The sequence below is a fragment of the Callospermophilus lateralis genome, chromosome 3 (assembly GCF_048772815.1).
Source record: "Callospermophilus lateralis isolate mCalLat2 chromosome 3, mCalLat2.hap1, whole genome shotgun sequence".
Taxonomy (NCBI): domain Eukaryota; kingdom Metazoa; phylum Chordata; class Mammalia; order Rodentia; family Sciuridae; genus Callospermophilus; species Callospermophilus lateralis.
Genome location: NC_135307.1, coordinates 510975 through 535202, shown reverse-complemented (window position 1 = coordinate 535202; position 24228 = coordinate 510975). Strand labels below are relative to the sequence as shown.

Here is a 24228-nt window from a genome sequence, read left to right as displayed (position 1 = left end):
TAATGCATTTGTAGAAAATATGCATTCTATACAGGAAGATTGCTAATTAGCACAGAAGAATGGCATCCTGTTCGTCCTGGCACATCCAGGAGCACATGGACCTAGCTGAAACACGTAAGGCAGAGGGAGACATCACCACACCATCCCTCATGTGGGGAAGCTACTGCAGCAGGTCCTGGAAAGAGAGAGGACAGTGGCCCCTGGAGATGGGAAGGTGCAGGGAGGGTGAGGGTGAGGGTGGGTGGTGAGGGCCATGTGTAGAGAGGGCCTTGTCCTGGGGCTCTGCAGCTCACAGGGCAGCTGTGGCCCACAGCCAGGCTGTGCTTCACAGTGACTGGGGCAGAGCAGCTGGTGGGCTCCCCACACCAAGGAGGCACAGCCTGGGATCCACCATGGCACCTGGCATCTGGCACCCCTGTGTCAGGGTGCTGTCCTCTGCCTCAGTAGAGCTAGGTTTAGTGTAACTATGAAAATTCATCTGGAATCACCAGCTATGTGTCTGATGGAGAGAGATGCTGACATTCTTAATGATGTGGCTGATGAGATATCATTACATGTGAAAGAAAAATATAACATATAATTGCTCATTCTGCCATTGAAGATAGCTTAAGAAGGCATTTTTCATTATATCCATGGCTTTAGGTTTCGAGATAGAGAAGCACTGTATGCCTGGGGTTCATATTTAATAGTGCATAGGACAAATTGGGGTAATTGAATCCACTAAACTGCTGATGATATCAACATGGCATAAAACAAAAACAAATGAAATGGAGTATTATTCCATGTATGGCTGTGAATTAATCTGTAGCCTAGTCTGAGGAAAAATTTGTGAAATCCATTATTTGCCCATGTAAGTAACCAATTGGTTTATATTGGAATAACTTTCCATTTACAGCTAGCAGCTAGCAGCTATGAGCAGCTTGGAGTGCTTGAAGACTCTGCCTGATAGGAAGGCCTGAAGGATGGGATGCTCTGCTCGATCGAGCGTCAGTGAAACCACATCCTTAGCTTTGTGGTTAGTGTTGCCAAGCTGGCCAGGCCAGGAAACTGATAGCTAGTGTTAAGACCAGGACACAAGAAAAGACCACTGACTCCAATTAAAATCAAATTAAAGCAAGCTTATTATTTCGACCGGCCGGGCTGCCTCTCCCAACAAAAACCATGGGAACAAACAGCCCTGCATCTTTCTTGCAGCCCAGCTTTATAGCCCAGAAAGTTACACAAAGGGGGGTTACAGATAACAAAACTTTGATGAGCATAACATTTTTTCTGGCCCCGGCATCAGAATTTATGAAGGTCATTAGAGCCTCAGAGAGGGTTGTTATCTGGCCAGGGAAGGCCAAGATTTATGAGGCCTCACTAAAATTTCAGAGAGGGCTGGTATCTGCTCGAAGTGCCAGGCATGGGTGAGTTCAAGGCACAGGCAGGCATTCCAAGTAGGCTCAAAATTTGCAGTAATTTATAATAAAGCTAAAATTAGCTTTTCCTGGCTTTGTGGTGAGATGGCTCCCAATTTTAAGAGAAAATCAGGTTGGGTCTATCACTAGGAGCTTCAACATGGAACACTTAACATAGAAACCCCCTCCCCTAGGGACAAGACCCTTCCTGATGATAGCAATACTTAGAGCATCCTCATACTGTGGTTACATTAGGCATAAGATGATTGGCTTATGGATACTATCTTGCTTGTGTATGATTGATGGGCACGCCCTACTCAAACCCTATAACAATTGTATGCATTCCAAAAATAAACTGAGCTACTGGAGGACAACCTGAGGTGGGTCTCCAGCCAGTTCTGTCACCAGCTCCTGGAGTCTGTGTGTTCATTCTACATCTCTACCCCCCTACCCTCCCACACCTCCACTACCTCCCACCCCCACACTACCCCCCACCACAGCGACAAGGTAGCTGAGCAACTGATTGACATGAACCACAGCAGATTTATCTCAGATTGAATTTGTATATAATGATTATGCAACTCTGAGAAGCTAAAGCTTTAAAAAAATCTCACCACATTTATCTTATCTTCAATTTCTTTTCCTAAGTCATCATAATTATCTGAATGTAAAGAAAATCATTTACATATCAACTAATGTGTTCATATTTTTAAAAATTCTTCTTTTTATAAAAAAAATTTAAAAATCTCATTAATTTCTAATTATTAAATTGTGCATTTTTGTTTGTTGTGAGATTTTAGGAAGTTTGCAACTCTCAAATATGTATTTACTATGGAAATTTGCTTAAAATTTATACTAAATTAAATTGGGTTTACTGGCAAAATATTTATGAGTAGTCTATCTACTAGCAGCTTCTTTCTTTAATCCCAAATGTTGAGATATTTAAAACTGTTGATTTCCTTTCAGGAAAGCAATATTTAAAATTTTTAAAGAAAATGTATTTATTGAATTATATATGAGCCTATGTGTTTTTATTTATGTTCATATTTGGAACTTAAAAGTGCAATAAGTAATTTGTTTAGATAAAATTAATTGGATATGAAAGAAAAAAACTCTTCAACTTACAAATTCCTGAAATCTAATTTACATAAATACATTCAAATATTATACTCAGAAAAGCAGGCTTAAACTCTAATACAGACTCTCTGCAGATGAAGGGCATTATGTTTAAGGAAAGTGACCCCAGTATCCACTAGGGCTCAGGAAACTGCTGACTGATCCCCCTGAGCCAGTCCTGAGGTTTCAGTGAGGCAGAGGACACAGGAAGTAGATCATTGTGGAAATTGAAGCACTCAGAAAATGCCCTGTGGATGCAGATGCAGTATATACTCTTTTGCAAGAGCAAAACCTTTTATTTAAAAAATAGAACAGAGAGAGAGGGACAGAGGGTCCTGTGCAGAGGAGGGGTCCAAATTGGTGCCTGAGGGAGTGGGGGTCCTGCCCCTTACATAGAGTTTAGATTTCCTTTAGTCTCACCCCCTCCTCCTCCCAACCTGACCCTGTGACACAAAAGGTGGAGGGATCCAGGGTGGGAAAGGAGCGCCCCAGGGGTGCAGCAGGAAGGGAGCCCCAGGGCTACTCACTAGCAATCCTAGCAGGGAGGAGCAGGTCCCTGGAGGCAGGGAACCTTGGTGGCAGCTTGGAAGGGGAGGTGCCCTGGAGGTGTTAGCATTTTGTCTCCTGCAGAGTCAGCCCCCATCTTGCTGACCCAGTCACTGTCACCTACACTGAAGGACCTGTGCCACCCCCACCTGACATCAGTCCCCCTCTGAAAATGGAACCCTGACTGCTGTAAGGGGAAATGGGTGACAGCCTTGGCTGATTCTGGGCGACAGGGGACGATGTGGGCAAGCAGTTTAGGTTTCCCTTTAGGAATGGTTTGGATTAGTCAAAGGATCTGTGGCAACAGTCTGGAAATATGATTTTGTTCCCTAAGACACAAAAAATTGTACATTGTATTGTTATGGCCAGGCTATATGGGCAATGACCAAGCCGACTCCACTTTGCCCTGAGACCCCACATCATGTAACACATGCTTCTCCCAGGAAAGCCCCACCTCTGTCCCCATCAACAGTTGCTTAGCATGCTTGGCAACACACAGTGGCAAGTCTTATACAATGTAACAGTGTTCTTCCTTTGGTTGCTGTTTTCCTTGGACATGTGCGCTGTCAGAGACTGATTGTGTAGACATTGGTAACAATCTTTAACTTGTGCCCAACTGGGGACGTGTTGGCCCACTCTCTTTTCTGCCTATGATTTTAGATCTCATGATGTTTATTTATGGTTTTGAAATACAGCAGCGACCCCTTATGCTTTAAGGTGTCTTTAACGTGGTTTTGGTCTATAAAAGGTGTACTCAAACCCCAGGATGGGGTTGAAGGGTGTGGACTTGCAGCCTACCCCTTGTCCCACCAGCTGGTGGATCTGAACCTCCAACTGGTGAACTGAAAGACCCCAGCCCAGAAACCCCAGGCCCCATTGTGAAACCATCAGGGCGTGTTGCAAACCCAAGCAGACACCAGAGATGTCTATCTGTTAATCAGTTAAGGGTAGTCTATTGTAAAAGGACAGGATGGTTGAGGAAGAACAGAAAAGCAGATCCCAAGGCATGCCTGAACAAACAGGAACTGATAATGATAAGCAGGAGCAGAAAAACCAGAGTGTTAATATGTAACTGTCATGAGGTTTATCCAGGAACATAAAGTGAAAAACAACTTTGCCCTTTAGGTAATCTATATGTTGGGTTCAAAATAACCAATAAGAAACCTGTCACTTCCCGCGCGCGCGAAACCTGCCCCATTATCCTATAAAAGACCTGTACCCCAAAGCCCGGTGTGCCAGTTCACCAAAGCTCCGGCTGAGGTTTTACTGAGCACCCACAGGCGTCTGTGTCTGAATAAACCTCTTGCGTTTGCAGCCAGTGCCTCGTGTGTTTTTCTTGGACAGGGAATCGGTGGGTCTTTCATTTGGCGAGCCAGCCAGGAGAACTCCTGTAACCCCGTCCGGATCCCTGCCCGAGGAACACCCGATAACCACTGGGAGGTAAGCTGGCCAGCTCGTGTCATTTTGTCCGTCATTTTGTGTCCCTTTTTGCAGTCTCAGGTTGATATCTGTCTGTGTGCGGCGTCCGTACGATTGCGCGTAATCGCTCTGTTTTCTGGGCAGCTCGAGAAGGAGTTGACGAACTCGGACTTCTCCCCTGCCACCCTGGGAGACGTCCCGGGGATTCCTGACACCCTGGGAGACGTCCCAGGGATTCGGAGGGCCCATTTTTTCGGGAGGCCTACTTTCGGTTTGTGCCAAGGCCGCGCAACATTCTTTGTGTCTAATCTGATATTTGTGTCTGTCTTCTTGTTTTTGTATTTCTCATTCCATCTGAAACTAACATGGGACAATCTATAACAACTCCCTTGAGCCTTACTCTTGATCACTGGCAGGACGTCCGGAACCGGGCTGACAACCTGTCAGTGGAGATCAAGAAGAAAAAATGGATAACGCTCTGCACTATGGAGTGGCCGGCGTTCAATGTTGGCTGGCCAAAAGAAGGGACATTTAATCTTGATCCCATTTTACAGGTGAAGTCTCAGGTGTTCGCCCAAGGGTCTCAAAGACACCCCGATCAAGTGCCCTACATCGTTACCTGGGAAAATTTGGTCTCTGACCCACCCCCTTGGGTCGCTCCTTTCTCTCCGTCTAAGCCTACTCCGCAATCTCCTCCCCCAACTTTTCCTCCCAACCAGCCTCTCCATCTGCCAACTTCCAACCGCTCCACACCTCCGCCATCTTCCGCTCCACTTATCCCTGTACCTACGCCTCCTCCCCCTTCAACCTCTAGACTCTACCCCATTCTCGATAAATCTAAAAAGGTGACTCCAATAGGGACAGAACCCAAAAAGGTTTTGCCGCCGGAAGACTCCACTCTCATAGATTTGATGACTGAAGAACCCCCACCCTATGGGCCCCAGCCTGTACCGGCTCCAGATTCCATCCAGGCTTCCTCAGAGGAAGAAGAAGAACCAGCCGAACCAGTCACCAATAACCCTCCGGGCCCATCCCCCATGGTCGGGAGGCTCCGCAGCCGTCGGGAGCCAACCTCCTCGGGGGATACATCTAGAGTTCTCCCCTTGCGGCAGACGGGAGGCCCCGATGGGCTGTACCAATATTGGCCTTTCTCTGCCTCTGATCTCTATAACTGGAAAACACATAACCCATCCTTTTCCAGTGACCCTGTAGCTCTAACCTCTCTGATAGAATCTATTCTAGTGACTCACCAGCCAACATGGGATGATTGCCAACAGCTCCTACAGACCCTTCTCACTTCTGAGGAGAAACAGAAAGTTCTCCTGGAAGCCCGTAAAAATGTGCCCGGGGACGACGGGCGCCCCACTCAACTCCCAAATTTGATTAATGAAGCTTTCCCCTTGACTCGGCCAGACTGGAACTATAACACTGATGCAGGTAGGAACCACCTACGTCTCTATCGCCAGTTACTCATAGCGGGTCTCCATGGAGCAGGGCGGCGGCCCACTAATTTGGCTCAGGTAAGACAGACTATTCAGGGATCGACAGAAACTCCGACTGCATTTTTAGAGAGACTAAAGGAAGTTTACCGGAGGTACACACCTTTTGACCCCGACAGTGAGGATCAGAGAGGAAATGTTTCTATGGCCTTTATTTGGCAGTCCGCTCCAGATATTAGGACTAAGTTACAGAGATTAGATAACTTACAAGATTTTTCTCTAGCAGATTTATTGAGAGAGGCAGAAAAGATTTTTAACAAGAGAGAAACTCCAGAGGAAAAAGAGGAAAGAGTCAGGAGGATGCAGGAGGAGAGAGATCTCAAATTTAAGGAAGAATTAGACAAGAGAGATCGAAAGCGTGATAAAGAATTAAGTAAGATATTGGCCACTGTAACACAGGCAGGGCAACAAGGAGATAAGCTAAGTAGGGAAAGGGAACAAGGCAGACCCCGTGTAGACCGAGACCAGTGTGCCTACTGCAAAGAAAGAGGACATTGGGTAAAGGACTGCCCAAAGAAACCCCCCAACCCCAGAAGAGGTACAAACCGGACCTCTCAATTGCTAGCCTTGGATGAAGATTAGGGGAGTCAGGGCCAGGAGCTCCCCCCTGAGCCCCGGGTAACCCTGCAAGTAGGGGGGCAACCTGTAACCTTCCTAGTAGATACGGGAGCCCAACACTCGGTGCTAACACGGGCACCAGGACCTATGAGCCACAAGACAACATGGGTCCAAGGCGCCACCGGGAGCAAACCTTACCGATGGACCACCAAAAGAGAAGTACACCTTGCCACAGGTAAAGTTTCCCATTCATTTCTGCATGTGCCTGATTGTCCGTATCCATTACTGGGAAGAGACTTATTGACCAAATTGAGAGCCCAAATTTATTTTAAAGATGGGAGTGCCTCCATCACGGGACCAAACCAGGCCCCTTTACACGTATTGACTTTCAAATTAGAGGACGAATATAAACTTTTTGACAAACCTTCTGTACCTATGAAGGACATGGACTATTGGCTTGATTCATACCCGGAGGCCTGGGCTGAAACTGGAGGAATGGGAATGGCTAAACAACAACCTCCAATAGTCATTCACCTAAAAGCAACCGCTACTCCCATAAACATTAAACAATATCCTATGTCGAGGGAAGCTCACCAGGGCATCAGACCACATATCAAACGCCTCCTAGACCAAGGCATCCTAACTCCTTGCCGGTCACCCTGGAACACCCCATTGTTGCCAGTCAAAAAGCCAGGAACAAATGACTACAGACCTGTCCAAGATTTAAGAGAGGTAAACAAAAGGGTAGAAGATATTCACCCCACGGTGCCTAACCCTTATAATCTCCTCAGCACCTTGCCTCCTACCCATACTTGGTATTCCGTTTTGGACCTAAAAGATGCCTTCTTCTGCCTAAGATTGTCTCCCCAAAGCCAGGCTCTTTTTGCATTCGAATGGAAGGATCCCGAAGAAGGAGTCTCTGGACAGCTGACCTGGACAAGACTGCCACAAGGGTTTAAAAACAGCCCGACGCTCTTCGATGAGGCCTTACATCAGGATCTGGCCGATTTCCGTGTAAGACACCCCTCCTTAATTATGCTTCAATATGTAGATGACATCTTGCTGGCTGCTACTTCCGAGGAGGATTGCCTGGCAGGTACGGAAGCATTACTACAGACTTTGGGGCAATTGGGGTATAGAGCATCAGCTAAGAAGGCCCAGATCTGTCAGACAACAGTTACTTATCTTGGCTACGAACTTCATGATGGCCAGCGATGGTTGACAGCTGCCAGGAAAGAGACTATCTCGAGCATACCAACCCCCCAGAGTCCCAAGCAGCTGCGGGAGTTTCTAGGAACCGCAGGTTTCTGTAGACTCTGGATTCCTGGGTTTGCTGAGATAGCAGCCCCCCTGTATCCACTGACTAAACAGGGTAACTCTTTTGATTGGACGGAAGAACACCAATCGGCATTTGATCGCATCAAATTGGCCCTTTTATCTGCCCCCGCCTTAGGCTTACCAGATATTACCAAGCCTTTTGACCTATTTATAGATGAAAAGCAGGGCTATGCAAAGGGAGTCTTAACCCAAAAATTGGGGCCATGGAGGCGCCCCATAGCCTATCTGTCTAAGAAACTGGATCCAGTGGCATCAGGATGGCCCCCATGTCTTCGGATGATAGCAGCTGTGGCTGTCCTGATCAAAGACGCCACCAAACTAACTTTGGGACAACCATTGACTTTATTAACCCCTCATGCTATTGAGACAATAATTCGCCAACCGCCCGATCGCTGGGTGTCAAATGCCCGACTCACCCATTACCAATCTTTGTTGTTGGACACTGACCGAATTCAGTTTGGCCCCATAGTCACACTGAATCCAGCGACCCTCCTACCGCTCCCAGGAAAAGCTAATCCTCACAACTGCCAGCAGATTCTCGCAGAGACACAGGGAACCCGGCCAGACCTCACAGACCAACCCATGAAAGATGCAGAGCTGGTCTGGTACACGGACGGAAGCAGTTACCTACTCAATGGAGAACGGCGTGCGGGAGCAGCCATCACCACTGAATCTGAGGTAATATGGGCGAGTGCATTGCCGGGAGGGACATCAGCCCAGCGGGCAGAACTGATAGCTCTGACCCAAGCCTTAAAATTGGCAGAGGGGAAGAAACTAAACGTGTACACAGACAGCAGGTATGCTTTTGCCACGGCTCATATACATGGAGAAATTTACAGACGCCGGGGATTACTGACTTCAGAAGGAAAGGAAATTAAGAATAAGACTGAAATATTGGCTTTGCTTAAAGCTTTATTTCTACCCAAAAAGTTAAGCATTATGTATTGCCCTGGTCATCAAAAAGGAGACAATCCAGAAGCCAGGGGAAACAGATTGGCAGATGAAACAGCCAGAAAGGCAGCTTTGGGGCCCCAACTCTTGGTGATGACCCTATTGCCCCAGCACACCCCACATGTGGACTCTTCACTACGAGACCATAAGGACCAATGGATCTATGAGGATAAGGACTTAGATATCGTCCAGAAGCTAGAGGCCACTTACAACTCAGAGGACAATACCTGGGAGCATCAAGGAAAAACCATAATGCCCCTTAAAAATGCCAAAGAACTAATAAAATCACTACATGGACTAACCCACCTGGGGGCTAAAAAGATGAGAAAACTCTTGGACCGTGGAGAGGGTACTCTATATCTCCCAAACAGGGATCGACTCCTCCAACAGGTGGCAGAAAATTGTCAAGCATGTGCTCAGGTAAATGCTGGTAAAGTTAAGATTGGGACAGGAGTCCGAGTTAGAGGACACAAACCTGGAACACATTGGGAGATAGACTTCACTGAAGTCCAACCTGGTATGTATGGATATAAATATCTTCTAGTCTTTGTTGATACCTTTTCCGGATGGGTAGAGGCATTTCCCACCCGACATGAAACTGCCAAGGTCGTTGCTAAGAAGCTATTAGAAGAAATTTTCCCAAGGTATGGGGTACCTGGAACAATTGGGTCAGACAACGGGCCTGCCTTCGTCTCCCAGGTAAGTCAGGCAGTGGCCAATTCGCTGGGGATTAATTGGAAGTTACATTGTGCATATAGACCCCAAAGCTCAGGGCAAGTAGAAAGAATGAACAGAACAATTAAGGAGACTTTAACTAAATTAACGCTTGAAACTGGCACTAGAGACTGGGTACAACTCCTACCCTTAGCTCTATATCGAGTCAGGAATACTCCTAACTCTCAGGGACTAACCCCCTTTGAAATCCTATATGGTGCTCCACCACCTGCTATTAACTTCTATGAAACTGAAATTTATGCCTCCCTTACCCCATCCATGCAGACTCATTTACGTGCACTGCAACTAGTCCAGGACGAGGTCTGGAAACCATTGGCAGCGGCATATAAGGAAGAACTCAAAACTCCTTCGGTGCCACACCCCTTCAGGATCGGAGACACCGTCTGGGTACGCAGACATCAGACCAAAAATCTTGAACCACGGTGGAAAGGACCTTACACTGTCCTGCTGACCACACCGACAGCACTGAAGGTAGACGGCATAGCTGCTTGGATCCACGCCTCTCACGTGAAAGCTGCTCATCCACCGGACTTGACCAACACCCCGGAGACATCAGGATGGAAGCTACAACGCACTCCAAACCCACTAAAGATAAGACTTACACGCTGTTAACCGTTCTTGCTCTTTGCTCTACTCCCCTTGTCTTAGGTAGTAACCCCCATGCTCCCATGAAGTTGACTTGGCAGGTATATTCTCAAACCGGGGAGGTAATTTGGTCTATTACAGCAACCCATACCCCTGGCACATGGTGGCCTACCCTGACCCCAGATTTTTGCCAACTAGCCGCTGGATTAGACTCATGGGATATTCCTGACAAATCACATGGCCAACTCCAGACCTACATGGCCCCCAGGCCTCAGCAAGGCACTAATTATGGATGCTCAACCCAGGTCGCTAGGTGCCGGCTAGCCCAAACTGACTTTTATGTCTGCCCTCGGGACGGTAGAGACAGATCACAGGCTTATAGATGTGGGGGATATGAAGCATACTTTTGCTCCTCCTGGGGCTGCGAAACCACAGGAGATGCATACTGGAGCCCCACCTCAAGCTGGGACCTGATACAGGTGGCCAAAAATTTTACGACCCCCAATTCAGATGGCCATACATGCTACAGGAAAAACTCACAATTTCAGGCGGGCCAGTCGCTGCCCCTTAAGATACAATTCACGGACAAAGGCAGGGAGACTATCGACCCCTGGCTTACTGGAAGAACATGGGGACTCAGATGGCACTTGCCTGGAAATGATCGAGGTGTAATTTTCAAAATTAGACTATCTCAAACCCCAGCTATAATTAGCTCTATAGGACCTAACCCTGTACTTGGGGGCCAAAAGATCCCTTCACCGCCTAAACAGCCCAAGAGCTTGGCAACAACTCCCTCCAGTAAGCCACCCGTGCCTCAAATTGTAACCATGGACTATCAATCCTCTAGTTCTTTCCCTGAACCCGTTTACCCAGGGACTGGAGATCAACTATTAGATTTGATTCGAGGAGCATTTTATGCCCTCAACGCCACCAACCCAGATCGCACCCAAGATTGTTGGCTGTGTCTCACCTCCAGTCCACCCTATTATGAAGGGATAGCAATGATGTCTAACTGGAATAGTAGTACAAACCCTGACCCTAAGTGTGTATCCCTACCCAGCTATAAGCTTACCATCACTGAAGTATCAGGACAAGGGGTCTGTATAGGGAACGTACCCCTATCACACCAACCTCTTTGTAATACTACCCTCCCAACGACAGGCTCACAAAATAGCTATTTATGGGGCCCCCCTGGAACTTACTGGGCCTGCAACACTGGGCTGACCCCCTGCATTTCTACGGCTGTCCTCAACGCAACCACTGATTTTTGTGTGTTGATACAATTATGGCCCAGGATATCATATCTAAGATCAGACTATGTCCTAGGACATCTAGAAGGGCAGAAGTGGTACCCTAGAGAGCCCATAAGCCTGACTATAGCCATACTGCTGGGCGTTGGAGGAATAGCCGCAGGGGTAGGAACAGGAACTGCAGCCTTAGTGCAGGGAAACCAATTCTTACATTTACAAGCAGCTATGAACGAAGATCTAACTGCAATGGCCAAGTCTATCACAGCCCTAGAAAAATCTCTCTCTTCCCTCTCGGAAGTTGTGTTACAAAATAGGAGAGGATTAGATTTACTGTTCCTTAGAGAAGGTGGCCTCTGTGTAGCCCTAAAAGAACAATGTTGTTTCTACGCTGACCATACGGGGGTTGTTAGAGAGACCATGGAAAAAGTCACTGAAAGATTAGCGAATAGACAAAAAGAATTTGAAAATCAACAGGGATGGTTTGAACACTGGTTCAGTAAGTCCCCTTGGTTAACAACTTTGTTATCCGTGGTAGCTGGACCCTTGATTATTTTACTGATAATCTTAACGTTTGGGCCTTGCATTCTCAACAGATTAATACGATTTATAAAAGAAAGACTGTCCATTATTCAGACCATGGTTCTTACTCAGCAGTATCAGTTGCTCCAGCAGCAAACAGGGTCACAGACCGATCTGGCTCAAGAACCTGAACGGGCAGAACAATGGATATAAGATTCTATCCATGAAATAGAAAAAGGGGGGAATGAAAGACCCCAGCCCAGAAACCCCAGGCCCCATTGTGAAACCATCAGGGCGTGTTGCAAACCCAAGCAGACACCAGAGATGTCTATCTGTTAATCAGTTAAGGGTAGTCTATTGTAAAAGGACAGGATGGTTGAGGAAGAACAGAAAAGCAGATCCCAAGGCATGCCTGAACAAACAGGAACTGATAATGATAAGCAGGAGCAGAAAAACCAGAGTGTTAATATGTAACTGTCATGAGGTTTATCCAGGAACATAAAGTGAAAAACAACTTTGCCCTTTAGGTAATCTATATGTTGGGTTCAAAATAACCAATAAGAAACCTGTCACTTCCCGCGCGCGCGAAACCTGCCCCATTATCCTATAAAAGACCTGTACCCCAAAGCCCGGTGTGCCAGTTCACCAAAGCTCCGGCTGAGGTTTTACTGAGCACCCACAGGCGTCTGTGTCTGAATAAACCTCTTGCGTTTGCAGCCAGTGCCTCGTGTGTTTTTCTTGGACAGGGAATCGGTGGGTCTTTCAGAACAAATGTTCCATCTCCTGCTTTAAGATCAACATGGAGATTTATTGCAATCTGACTTGAACATTTTGAAGGCCCCAGTGAGATGAACCCTGGAGTCAAGATGTGGCTCTGAGGCACATGGGAATCCTGGACCCTCTGAAGCAGAGAGAGGTGGCCCCACATCTAGTTTTGGAGCTCTCTGTGAGGTGCTGGACATTTTGTGGTGACTGATTTGAGTCTTCCTTTGAAAGCTCTGGTGTGATGCACATCTGTAAATGCAGAGGCTTTGAAGGAGGATAGTGATACTGCAGGTTATGGGTGAGGAGTCTGCTCCCCCAGGGTGAAGTGTGGACGTTAGAGAAGCACAGGGAGACCAGCAGGTGAAGCAGGGCTGGTTTAGAAAGGGGTGAGCTAGACTTCTCCCATGGGGGAGACGGGGCCCTAGCTGGCGTCCTGGTATCCTGAGAAGTGAGGTGTTCTGCCCTTATTATATGTCCTAGGATTCCTTTGTCCTCCAGTCTTTTCCCCTTACCTTTCTCCTTCCTGTGGACATGACTAGGCCCAGGAGTGCTGGGTGGGATGGCCAAAAGGTGAAAACCAGGTGGGCTGAAGGGGGAAGGGCAGGTGGAGTAGACAAGGACACTTTAACAACCCTAGAGCTCCCTGGAGGGAGGGCAACTCCTGGGGCAGGTTACCCTGGCAACAGGTTGGAGCAGGGCAGGTTCTACCTAAGATCCCTCAGGCGACAGTCTCCAACTTCCCAGACTCACTCAAAATTGGCCTCCTAGATCCTACCTGGCTCGATTTACCTGTCTGCACTGACTGCCTAATTCTGGCTTCCATGGAAGTGCATGTGTTGGGAGGTCCCTCATTGGCTCTATCTGTGACTTAACTGTAAAGCCTTAGAGGTTCCAAGTGCCTGATAGTAAATCTTTTGAGGTGTGTCAGGGGCTCCTCTGGGGGTGCATCAGCACTTGATTGCAAACCTTTCCAAGTGTTTCAGGTGCTTGATTGTAAAGCCCAAAGGTGTGTAAAGTGACCTTGAGCCTGAGGAGGCCTTGGTCCAGACCCAGCAGAGCTCCCAGAGTGGATCCTGAGGAGGGTCTGGAGGAGGGTCTGGAGGCTGGGATTATGTGGAGGAGAGTGACTGACTTGTGTTTTTGTCCTGTCCTATTTGTTGGTGCTATTACAGTGTGTTCCCCTGTTGTCTGTTTAGGTTAATCTCCATTTCAGTTTGCTTGTAACTTTTCCCCCCAACTTAGTGAGACAAGACAGGGACTGGTGACCCACCACCTTTGGACTCAGTCACACTCACTGCCTGGATAAATTCTTGTCTCTCACCTTCCTTTTATTTCTGCCCATTGTTTTGACTGTTAGCCTCCTTGTGGGAAACCTAATCCCACCTGGCCTGACACCTACCTAAAAAACAATGCTTAAAAAGATTTTCAACTGGGCTGACCAAAGCTTGTATTGAAAGGGCTGCAACAGATGTTAAAAGTAAAAGCCAAAGGTCATAAAGCATGTGGAGATTGCCTTCATTTAGGAAGTGGGCCAGGTGCACAGCAGAGTAGACAGTCAGTTCCTACAGAGGACAGTTTAGAACTAGAGAGTTTTTAGGATCATCATTTCTAAGATATGTAAAGTATCCTTTTGTCTAGGAAACTTGGCTTTTGTCTCTCAGCCCCAGATACTCACAGCAACAACAAAAAACCCTCCAAAAACCTAAAGGGTTTACAGAATTACTTCCAATATTGGAGGTGACCCAAAAGAGTTTTTAACTGTGAAAGTCCAGCTGCTAAATGTGTTTAAATGCCAAGCTAAGATTTTTGTGGCCCCTATGAAGAGACCAGAAAAAACAGTTTAGAATGGGACCCCAACCTGAGGGAACTCTCATGAGGGAACCCATGGAGCTGCCTATTGAGGAAGTTCCTTTAGGGAGAAATAAGTCCCCAGTCTTTGTCTACGTTCCCTTAACTCTTGTCACCTCTGATGACAAGACCTCATCAGGAAGGAAGCCAGGAAAGCTTTTAAAATTCTGACCTGAGACAGGTGGAGAGAGACACTCCTGACTCCATAAGAGAAGAGCATGGGATGATCTGAGGCAGAAGAGACCTCCAGGTTCTCCATGATGAGATCCAGGGAGACGCTGATCACCTGGAGAGAAACCATCCACTCTCCTCTGCTGCTCTGAAGGGGGCACCTGAGCTCCTGTGTGCTGAGCGCCCCCTGCTGGCCCTGGGCACCCTGCAGGAGGTTTGTGTCTGGGCTCACACTGAGGTCCCCTCACTGTGTCTCTGGCACAGTAATAGGTGGCCGTGTCCTCAGTGGTCAGGGAGCTCAGCTGCAGGGAGAACTGGTTCTTGGACGTGTCTCTGGAGATGGACACTCGGCTCTTGAGGGATGGGCTGTAGTTAGTATCACCATCATACCATATGTACCCTATCCACTCCAGCTCCTTCCCTGGGGGCTGACGAATCCAGTTCCAGAGGTAACCACTGGTTGTGATGGAGTAACCAGAGACAGCACAGGTGAGGGACAGGGTCTGTGAGGGCTTCACCAGGCCAGGTCCTGACTCCTGCAGCTGCACCTGGCATAGGACACCTGGGGACAAGGACAGTCACACCCTGTCATTCATTGGAAGTCACAACCTCCCCATGGACCCAGGTCTGACACTGGGGACACTCACCTTGCAGAGCTGTGACCAGGCACAGGACAAGACCCAGCAGCCTCATCTTCTAGACCACACCTGCCTTCCCAGAGACCTCAGCCCTGTCTGAGCAGAGAGCTGGGAGCTCCCACAGCCCAGAGGGCCTTTGAACCCAGAGCAGGAGGAGGGATTTGCATGTGGGTGAGGCTCTTCTGATATCTGGAGAGGCTGAGGTCAGGCTGCCCAGGTCCTCTGTGCCCCTGAGATGTGTCCCTGTCTGGAACCCAGGTGGAGCTTTACCTGTGAGAGGGGAGCAGGTGGTTTCAGGGGAGCTGAAGGCTGTCAGAGGGGGAGCCCACCCTCCTGAGCCCAGCCCTGTCCCCTCCAAGCCCTTCCTCCTGCACCTGGGAGGGTCTCAGAGTGGCAGGAACGTGCCCAGCATGCAAGAGGCCCAGTTCACCTCCCAGCCCTGAAGGAGAAGCCCTCAGTGATGACTGAACAGAGCCCAGGGCTGAGGATGGGGTTCCCCACATCCAGGAGAAGAGCCCCCTTTGTTCTCAGGACGAGTTCTTCTCTTTCATCTCTGTGAGATTTGGGGGCTACAGACTGAGCAGGGGAGGAGGGAGCAGGGTCTCAGGAGGACAGGGTCTTCCTGCTGTGTGCCCACTGCCCTCCCCACCCTCTGCCCTGCTTGTCCTCCTGACTGTCCAGCCAATGCCTGTGGACAGCAGTGGGTGGGAATCTGCCCTGAGCTCTTCCTCTCACCTGTCCTGCCCTCTGGTCTCCACCAGGAGAGGACAGGATGGAGGTGCTGGGCCAGGTGGGAGTCCTGGGAGCAGAGGCAGCTCTCAGCTGCAGCCTGAGGCTGAGAGCCCCTGAGTGCCCCAGAGCAGCAGAGCCAGGGTGACAGCAGACAGGACGGCATGCAGGGCAGGTGGGTGAGGGAGGAGGCCAGGTCCCTTCCCTGTGCAGCATCACTGCAGTGAGCCCTGCCTTGCCCACAGCCCAGCATTTGGAGAGAACAGTGGACACTGTCTTTCTTGAGGTGGGGTCACTGAGAGGGCAGGTGTAGTTGCTGACCTCCTGATGAGGTTCAGGAATTGACCTCCTGCCTAACTGAGTGAGCACAGCACACTAGTAAGACATGTGGGCTCCTCTCCTTGTTCCCTGTGCTGTTGACCATGAACTCCCTGCAAACACCGAGCCTGCAGCACCCACCTCCTGGTCCTGGGGTGGCTCAGGTCAGACCTGCTGGTCTCCATGTTTTCACCACCTGCAGGACCATATGTGCCCCTGCATGAAGTTTCATGTCCTAGGAAATCATCTGATTTATATTTTTTCTATGGAGACTGCCAAATCTGTGAATCCGGACCTCTGTCAGGATAACCATTTTCTGTACCCCTCATCCAGGTGTGAGTCAGTGGGCTCCAACACCCACTGCTTTTCATGGCCCTACCTGAGGTCACTTGGCCATTCACTGCATTGACAACAGCCTCACTCTAGTCTATGCCCTGCATTACTATATATTGAAGATTTCATGGATCCAACATCTGGGTTCCTTCATGCTCCTCCATGACTTCCTCTCCTGTCACTTGTGTTGGTTGGAAGTTTCCTGAGTGGCCTCATGCTCAATTCAGGTGATTTTTCCTCCCACTCATGGATGGTTGACATTGCTGACCTGTTGACACAGGCACCATGGCCAAGATTTCTGAGTCACACTTGAAAAAAGTTCCTGTTCCCCACATGCTTTCTGTGTAAGGCACATTCCAGTGTTCTTTCTCATCTGAAGCCCAGGATTCCAGAGCAGAATTCTTGGGACCATTGGAATCAATACAACCACAATGCACAGACATTACAGGGAACATGGTCCTTTATTGCTCGTCAGAAGAACATTTGTTCACAGCATGAGACAGGAACAAGAGGACTGGTCCCAGGGAACCTCCTGGGAATGAGGCCCTGGGTGGGAATTGCCTTCCAGGAAGCTCGTGTCCATAGTTAACTGCAAAATAACAGCAGCTTTGAACTGGAGTCTGACCTGGCTCCCAGGACTGAGGGGGTCTGATGTGGCCTTCATAGCTGGGACATTCTTGCTTTACAAGTCTGCAGCAGGACCAGCTTCACATACTTTCCCATGTTCCCGTGATGCTGCTTCAAACACTCAGGTGTGGCTCCTCCTCTGTGTGCACAGCAAATAAGGAGAAGGAGTCACACAGTATTTGAATTCCTCAGCCTTATTGGGATAGTCATCAAGGCTCAGGACTTAAGGTCAATATTCAGGAATATGTTATGCATCACAAGAATTTGAATCTAGAGTAGAAAACAGAATATTATTTACTGAACATAATTGAAAAAAATTAATAAGTGCAATTAGACAGAATGCTGGAAGAATTGCTGATTTTTATAGGAAACCTTCAATGCATAAAACAATCTCACTCAGGACAATTCTCTATTTTCTGAGATGTGAAGCTGATGGTCCTGAGCTTCCCCTGCTGATCCTAAGTGTCTCTGCTGGTCCTCACTCTATGTGCTGAGCCTGAGCTCCCTCCAGACCCTAAGGGGCACTGGTGGTCCTGATCCCACTGCAGGTCTTGAGCTCTCCCTGCTGGAACTCAACTTCCTGCCAGTCCTCAGCTCCCCCTGCTGGTCCTCAGCTCCCCCTGCTGGTCCTCAGCTCCCCCTGCTGGTATTCACCTCCCTGCTGCTCCTCTGCTCCCCCTGCTGGACCTCAGCTCCCCCTGCTGCTCCTCAGCTCCCTGCTGGTCCTCAGCACCCCCTGCAGGTCCTCAGCTCCCCCTGCAGGTCCTCAGCTCTCCCTGCTGGTCCTCAGCTCCCCCTGCTGGTCCTCAGCTCCCTGATGGTCCTCAGCGCCCCCTGCAGGCAGGTGAGTTGACTGGGCTCACACTGAGTTCCCTCACTGGGTGTCTCCCCCTGGAATACACAGCCATATCCTCAGGTTTCACCCTGTTGAGTGCTTATGAAACCTGTCTCTTTGAAGTGTCCCTGGTGAATCTGACTATCTACCAGGCAGGTGCCAACCCCTGCAGCTGCAGTAGACCAAGGACACCTGGGGGAAGGACCAGCATGTGCTCAACTCCATCAAGGAGCACTGAGGACCAGCAGGGACTCAGGACCACGTGTGGAATGGGATCTGTTCCACCTCCATCCATCCTTCTAACCCACTCCAGGCCCCTCCCTGAAGCCTGGTGGATCCAGCTCACACCATGGCTGGGTAGAGAGAATCAGAGTCAGCACAGGTGAGGGACAGGGTGGGCAGGAGCTTCACCAGGCCTGGCCCCAACTTCTGGACCTACACCTGGGTGGGGACATGAGGGAAGAGCAGCCTCACTTTCTGTCAATCACAGCAGAACTGCATGCCCACACCCTGCTCCTGACATCCCTGGACATTCACACAGGTGCTGTCCCCAGGCCGAGGAGCAGTGTCAGGAGCTCAATGCTACAATGAAGGCCCCATGAGGAGGAGACAGGGCTGCTCAGTCAGGGCTGCCTTTCAGCCTGAGACTGAAGACGAGGATAAAGTGGGGGGCACAGGGCAGGACCCCATCCTTCCTAGAGAGGTGTTTGTCTCCTGCTGCTCAGAGGCACTGGGGGCTGGGGTGGGGGGACTGGGGGCTCCTTCCTGCTTCCTGCTGGTCCTCCTCCTGCCAGCCATCCAGGAATGGGAGGCCCAGTGGTCAGGGGTGGCAGCACCACACAGAGGGGGTGTTCCCTGCAGGAGTGCACGGCCATGCAGAGGGAGGACACAGGGGGTGGACTCCTGAGGGCCTTTGCTCTGCTCTGTCAGCCACAGGAAGGTTCTGGATGGGTGGTGTGGCATGCCTGTGTGGCTCTTGTTGGTGCTGGGGACAGCATGGTCAAGGGACAGCTCCCATCCTTGTTCCCCAGGGTCAGTGGGTCACTGTATTCTGCAGCACTCCTGCTTAAACTCCCTCGTAATAGGATGTGGGGAAAAGGCCCACTCATACACTGCTGGTGGGACTGCAAATTGGTGCAGCCAATATGGAAAGAAGTACAGAGATTCCTTGGAAATCTTGGAATGGAACCACCGTTTTACTTCTCTATCCCTCTCCTTGGTATATATCCAAAGGACTTAAAAACAGAATACTACAGGGACACAGCCACATCAATGTTTATAGGACCACAATTCACAATAGCTAAACCAGCTGGAACCAACCTATATACCCCTTCAGTAAATGAATGGATTAAAAAATGTAACATATAGAGCCAATGGAATATTACTTAGCAATGCAAGAGAATTAAATCATGGCAAAAACTAATTAACCCCCACCCCCGCAAAAAAAATGCCAATTGTTTTATCTGATATCAGGTGACTGACCCATAGTGAGGTAGGGACAGGGAGTATGGGAGGAATAGACAAACTCTAGATAGGGCAGAGGGGTGGGAGGGGAAGGGAAGGAGGGGGCAGGGGGTTTGCAATGATGGTGGAATATGATGGGCATCATTATGCAAATTTCATGTATGAAGACACAAATTGGTGAGCATACATTATACACAACCAGAGATAGGAAAAATTGTGTTCTATGTGTGTTAACAATAATTGTGATGTGTTCCACTGTCATGTATTTAAAAAATAAAAACAATTAAAAAATAAACCCCTCGTGATGAAGCTGCTCACACCCCTGGGATCCCTGAGATTCCCAAGTTCTCAGAGGACGTCTGAGGCCTCCTGTGTCTGTGCCTGCACAGCTGCTCCATGGGGACTCTGGGCCTGGGGTCACCTTCTAATTTCTCTCCCCCAGTCTCTCTCCCCCTCTCCCCCAGAGCACATAACACACAGGAGTTACTTAATGTCCTCATCTGGTCAGTCAGGGGTAGGGTGGAAATCAGGAATTTTAGACTCTTCTAAGAGTGGCCAGGGGAGAGCTGGCTCTGCTGAGATGGCCAGGGCAGGAGGGCAGCACTGAGCAGAACTTTGTGTCCACACAGAGACCAGATGTCTGTGGTGGCAGCCGTGACAGCACCAGCAGGGAGAGAGTCTGAGGTCATCTGCTGTGGGCAGGACCTGGCCTGGGCTCCTGAGGCTGCAGAACCCCCTGTGGATGGTGAAGGCTGTGGGCACAGAGCAGAGGGGTGGAGCTCCATCTGGGCAGAGGCACCACAGGAGGGGAGCTAAGTGGGACCCTCAGCACCCCATGCTGTGCCCTGGGGAGCGACACTTAAAAGAGGAGGACGGGGTCCCAGCCTTGAGCAGCTGCAGAACCACCTGTGGGAGAGGCCTGGGGAGCAGGAGGTGGGAAGGACGTTCAGCAGCTCAAGTGAGTTCAGGGACCAGGGACTCACCAGAGGGCAGCCTCCAGGGAGCACTGAGAGTGCAGGGCCTCTCACAGGGAAAGGCCCCAGGAATGGAGAGCATGTGGGCAGCTGCTAACCATCAGTCCAGCCTTTCACACTCCAGATAGAGCCCACTGGACAGGACACCCAGGTGCCGTGAATGTGGAAAGTCTTCAGCAGAAATGCCAATCACATTGCACACCTAAGGGTCACACTGGAGACCAGCCTTTCCCATGCAGTGAATGTGGGGAGGGTTTCAGCAAACCCCACACCTGCCCAGCACCACAGGCTCCATGGTGGAGAGAGGCCTGTGAGTGCAGTGATGTGGAAACCCTCAGCCAGCACTGACCTTCATCCAGCAGCAGAGTCCACAGGAGAGAAACGTCCAGATGCTTCATATCTGGGAAGTCCTTCACCACACCCACCACCTTTTCACAACCTGGAGAGGAGGGAGCTCACAGGCATTGAGAGAGCAGTGAGTGTGGAGAAGACTCTGACCACTGCTCTGCTCTGACTCAGCTGCACAAACATCACAGCCTGCACAGGCCCTGGGAGGGCAGTGAGTGGACAGAGGTCTCAGCCAGTGGGGCCACCTATTCCACACCAGTATGTCCATGCTGCAGGGAGGCCCTAGGTGGGACCTGACTCAACTGTCAAGTTCTGAGAGTCACCTTCATGGTGGAGCCAGGACTGGACCTCAGTCCTGCACACGGCACAGTGACCACAGGGAGGACCTGCTTTGATACTCAGTGGATGTCTATTAGTAGGTTAATGGAAAAGCAATAATAAGGATAACTATGATGCATGAATATTAACAAGGAAATATATATTAAAAAACCAGGATTCATATTTTCAGTGAAGCCAAAGTTGAGCACAGACAACAAGTCCAGGTGGCTCCCTGGGAAGCTGGTTCATGGAGAGGAACCCAGATACAAAAAATCAGCTCTCAACCTCCCTCTGCACCTGCACCTGGGCTGATGCTGGGCTCCCTGTGTGCTGAGTGCCCCCTGCTGGCCCTGGGCACCCTGCAGAGAGGTTTGTGTCTGGCCTCACACTGAAGTCTTCTCACCATGTGTTTGGCACAGTAATAGGTGGCTGTGTCCTAGACTCTGAGACTGCTCAGTTGCAGGTACAGTGTATTCTTGGAGTTGTTGCTGAAGATAGTGAATTAGCCCTTGACAGATTTGGAATAGTAAGTATTACTGCCATCAGTACTAACAAATGAGATCCCTCCAGCCCCTTCCCTGGAGCCTGGTGGACACAGCTTATTCCATATCTACTGAAGGTGAATCCAGAGGCTGCACAGGAGAGTCCCAGGGAACCCCCAGGCTGCACCAGGCCTCCCCCAGACTCCACCAGCTGCACCTCACACTGGACACCTGCAAACACAGAGGCAGCCTGGTCAGGACACTGTCACTCACCCACCCTTCCTCTCACTCCTGTCCCTCACACACTCAGGATCTCTGGTTCTCCATTCATTACCTTTGAAAACAGCCACCAGGAAAACCCAGCTGAGCACACTCTCCATGGTGAGCAGCTGTGTTCAGTCCTGGTCACTGAGTGGGCTGAGCTGGGAGTCCAGGGCTGGCTCCTGTGCAGAGCTGCAGGGTCAGGTGGGCTGGTTTTCATGGGCAGAGGGAGGCCCTATTTGCATGTCCTCCTGCTATATAGCAGCTCTGGGTGGAGGCCCAGGTAGAGCAGCTCTGAGAGCAGGTGGGAGTGTCATGGGCTAGAATATTGTAGGTAGTAGGGTTAAGAGAAATGATTACTTTTGCCAATTTTTCTGCTTGGCATTTATCACCCATTAATTTATTTTACACATGTACAAAATCATGATCCAGGACAGTGTTAACCCCATGGTACAAATGTAAAATCACACACAGCAGCATGAGTTGTGGTCACTGTGTCCAAGAGCATGTATCTGGCAAGAGTTAGAGGAGTGTTTGTGCTTTGCACTCACCTTGGACATCACTGCCCCACACACCTTCCTCCAACTCCCAGGCAGACACACCTGGTGACCGCAGAGCCCCATTTTATGGATGATCCACATTTGCTGGGAGCTGGGCTCACTCAGGCTGGAGCAGACTGTGGCTGGACAATGTCAAGGGCACAGGGGAGGCCCTGGCGTGTGACCCCCTGACTGATGTCAGGCCATGTGCAGGACAGGGAGGGGCAGAGAGGGGCAGTGCAGGCAGAGCTGGGGCTTTGCACTTTGGCCAGGAGAGCAGCACACTGTGGTGCTGCCCAGGAGCTGTGGCCAGGAGGGTGAGGCCAGCAGCTCCACTGGGAGCAGCCCAGGGCTTTGCACCCAGAGGATGGAGGGTGTTTCAGGATCCCAGGGATCAACAAGGCCCAGCTTCCCCAGCTCAGAGGCAGAGATGAAGATCTGAAAGACCCTCCAGGGCAGGGCCTGTGGGAGAGAGCTCTGGGCTCCTGACCCAGGACTGCCCAGGGCATGGTTTCCCTGTTCAGCCAGCAAGGGGCCCAGAGGTTCCCAGCCCTGGTTCAAGGGAGGCCAGGACCTGCTCCCTGCTGAGGGTGACCTTGTCCTCAGCCACACCATGCTGGCTTTGCAGGTGGCAGACTGTGAGAGCTACAGGGTCAGGGAGGCTTACATGGATACTTGAAAGGAAGGGATGGGAGGTCAGATGGGGGTCAGAGGTCAGAGTCCCTGCTGCCAAGAGCCCTCCATAAAACATGGGAGTATGGAAGCCCTCTTTGATTATCAGGCACACAGTAGGGTTTCCATGAATCTTTTGGAGTCTTTGCACTGGACTTCTGAGCTAAGATGAAGTATTTCTGCCTTTAGGGACTGAAGGATGAGGACTGAATGTCCTGCATTATGAGATGGACATGAGAGCTTTGTGTCCAGGGATAGAATGATTAGTGTGCATCATTGTCCTTCAAAATTCCATGTGGTAAGGTTGTTCTGCAGCCCCTTGGGCTGTGAGGGAGTGGGGAGCCCTTAGGACATGGGGACTCATGGAATATCTGTCAATCACTGTGGACAGGCCCTGCAAGGGGACTGTCAGACCCCATCTCTGCTTCCCTCCCTTTGGAGTCCTTCACATTAGGTGAGTGGCTGTCCCCACAGTGGGCTCTCTGCATTGCCCCTGGCACACCCAGGAAAGGTGTGAATGCAGTGGACTGCTCTCTTCATGGACGAGAACATTGGAAGTCAGGAGCCAAAGGAAAGCCCCTCTTCATGTGCTGATGCCTCAGGCACTTGCCACAGGGGTGCACAGCTGAGGAGCCCAATTTAGGTTACAGTGCTAGGAGAAAAGGCCAAGCCTGAAGGACAGCCTCTTCCTGGCCTCATTCTCCTGTCCATGTAAGAAGCTGGCCTCACAGGGGCAGAGCTGGACAGTGGCTGTGGTGGTGAGCAAGGTCAGGAGAGGGAGGGGCTGAGACAAGAGGCACATGGCCATGGCTGACCCAGGAGCACTTGTCTGTCCTCACCCAGAGGGTGGCTGTGGGCAGCACGCTCACCCTGCAGACCCAGCAGAGCCAGCAGGAGGGACCAGGAGGGCTCCCCTCCCAGGAGGGACAGTGTGGGGTGATGGGTGGACGACGTGTCCTGAGCTGAACAACAGGCCATGCTCAGGCACCTGGA

General features: G+C 50.1%; 1 protein-coding gene across 1 annotated transcript; it reads left to right on the top strand.

The window, feature by feature from the left end:
* The first annotated feature begins 4843 nt into the window (after nt 1–4843).
* LOC143641499 (uncharacterized) lies at nt 4844–6559 on the top strand. Its single transcript, XM_077109000.1, has one exon. The coding sequence runs from the start codon at nt 4844–4846 to the stop codon at nt 6557–6559; it is 1716 nt and encodes a 571-aa protein (XP_076965115.1).
* The last annotated feature ends 17669 nt before the right edge of the window (nt 6560–24228 follow it).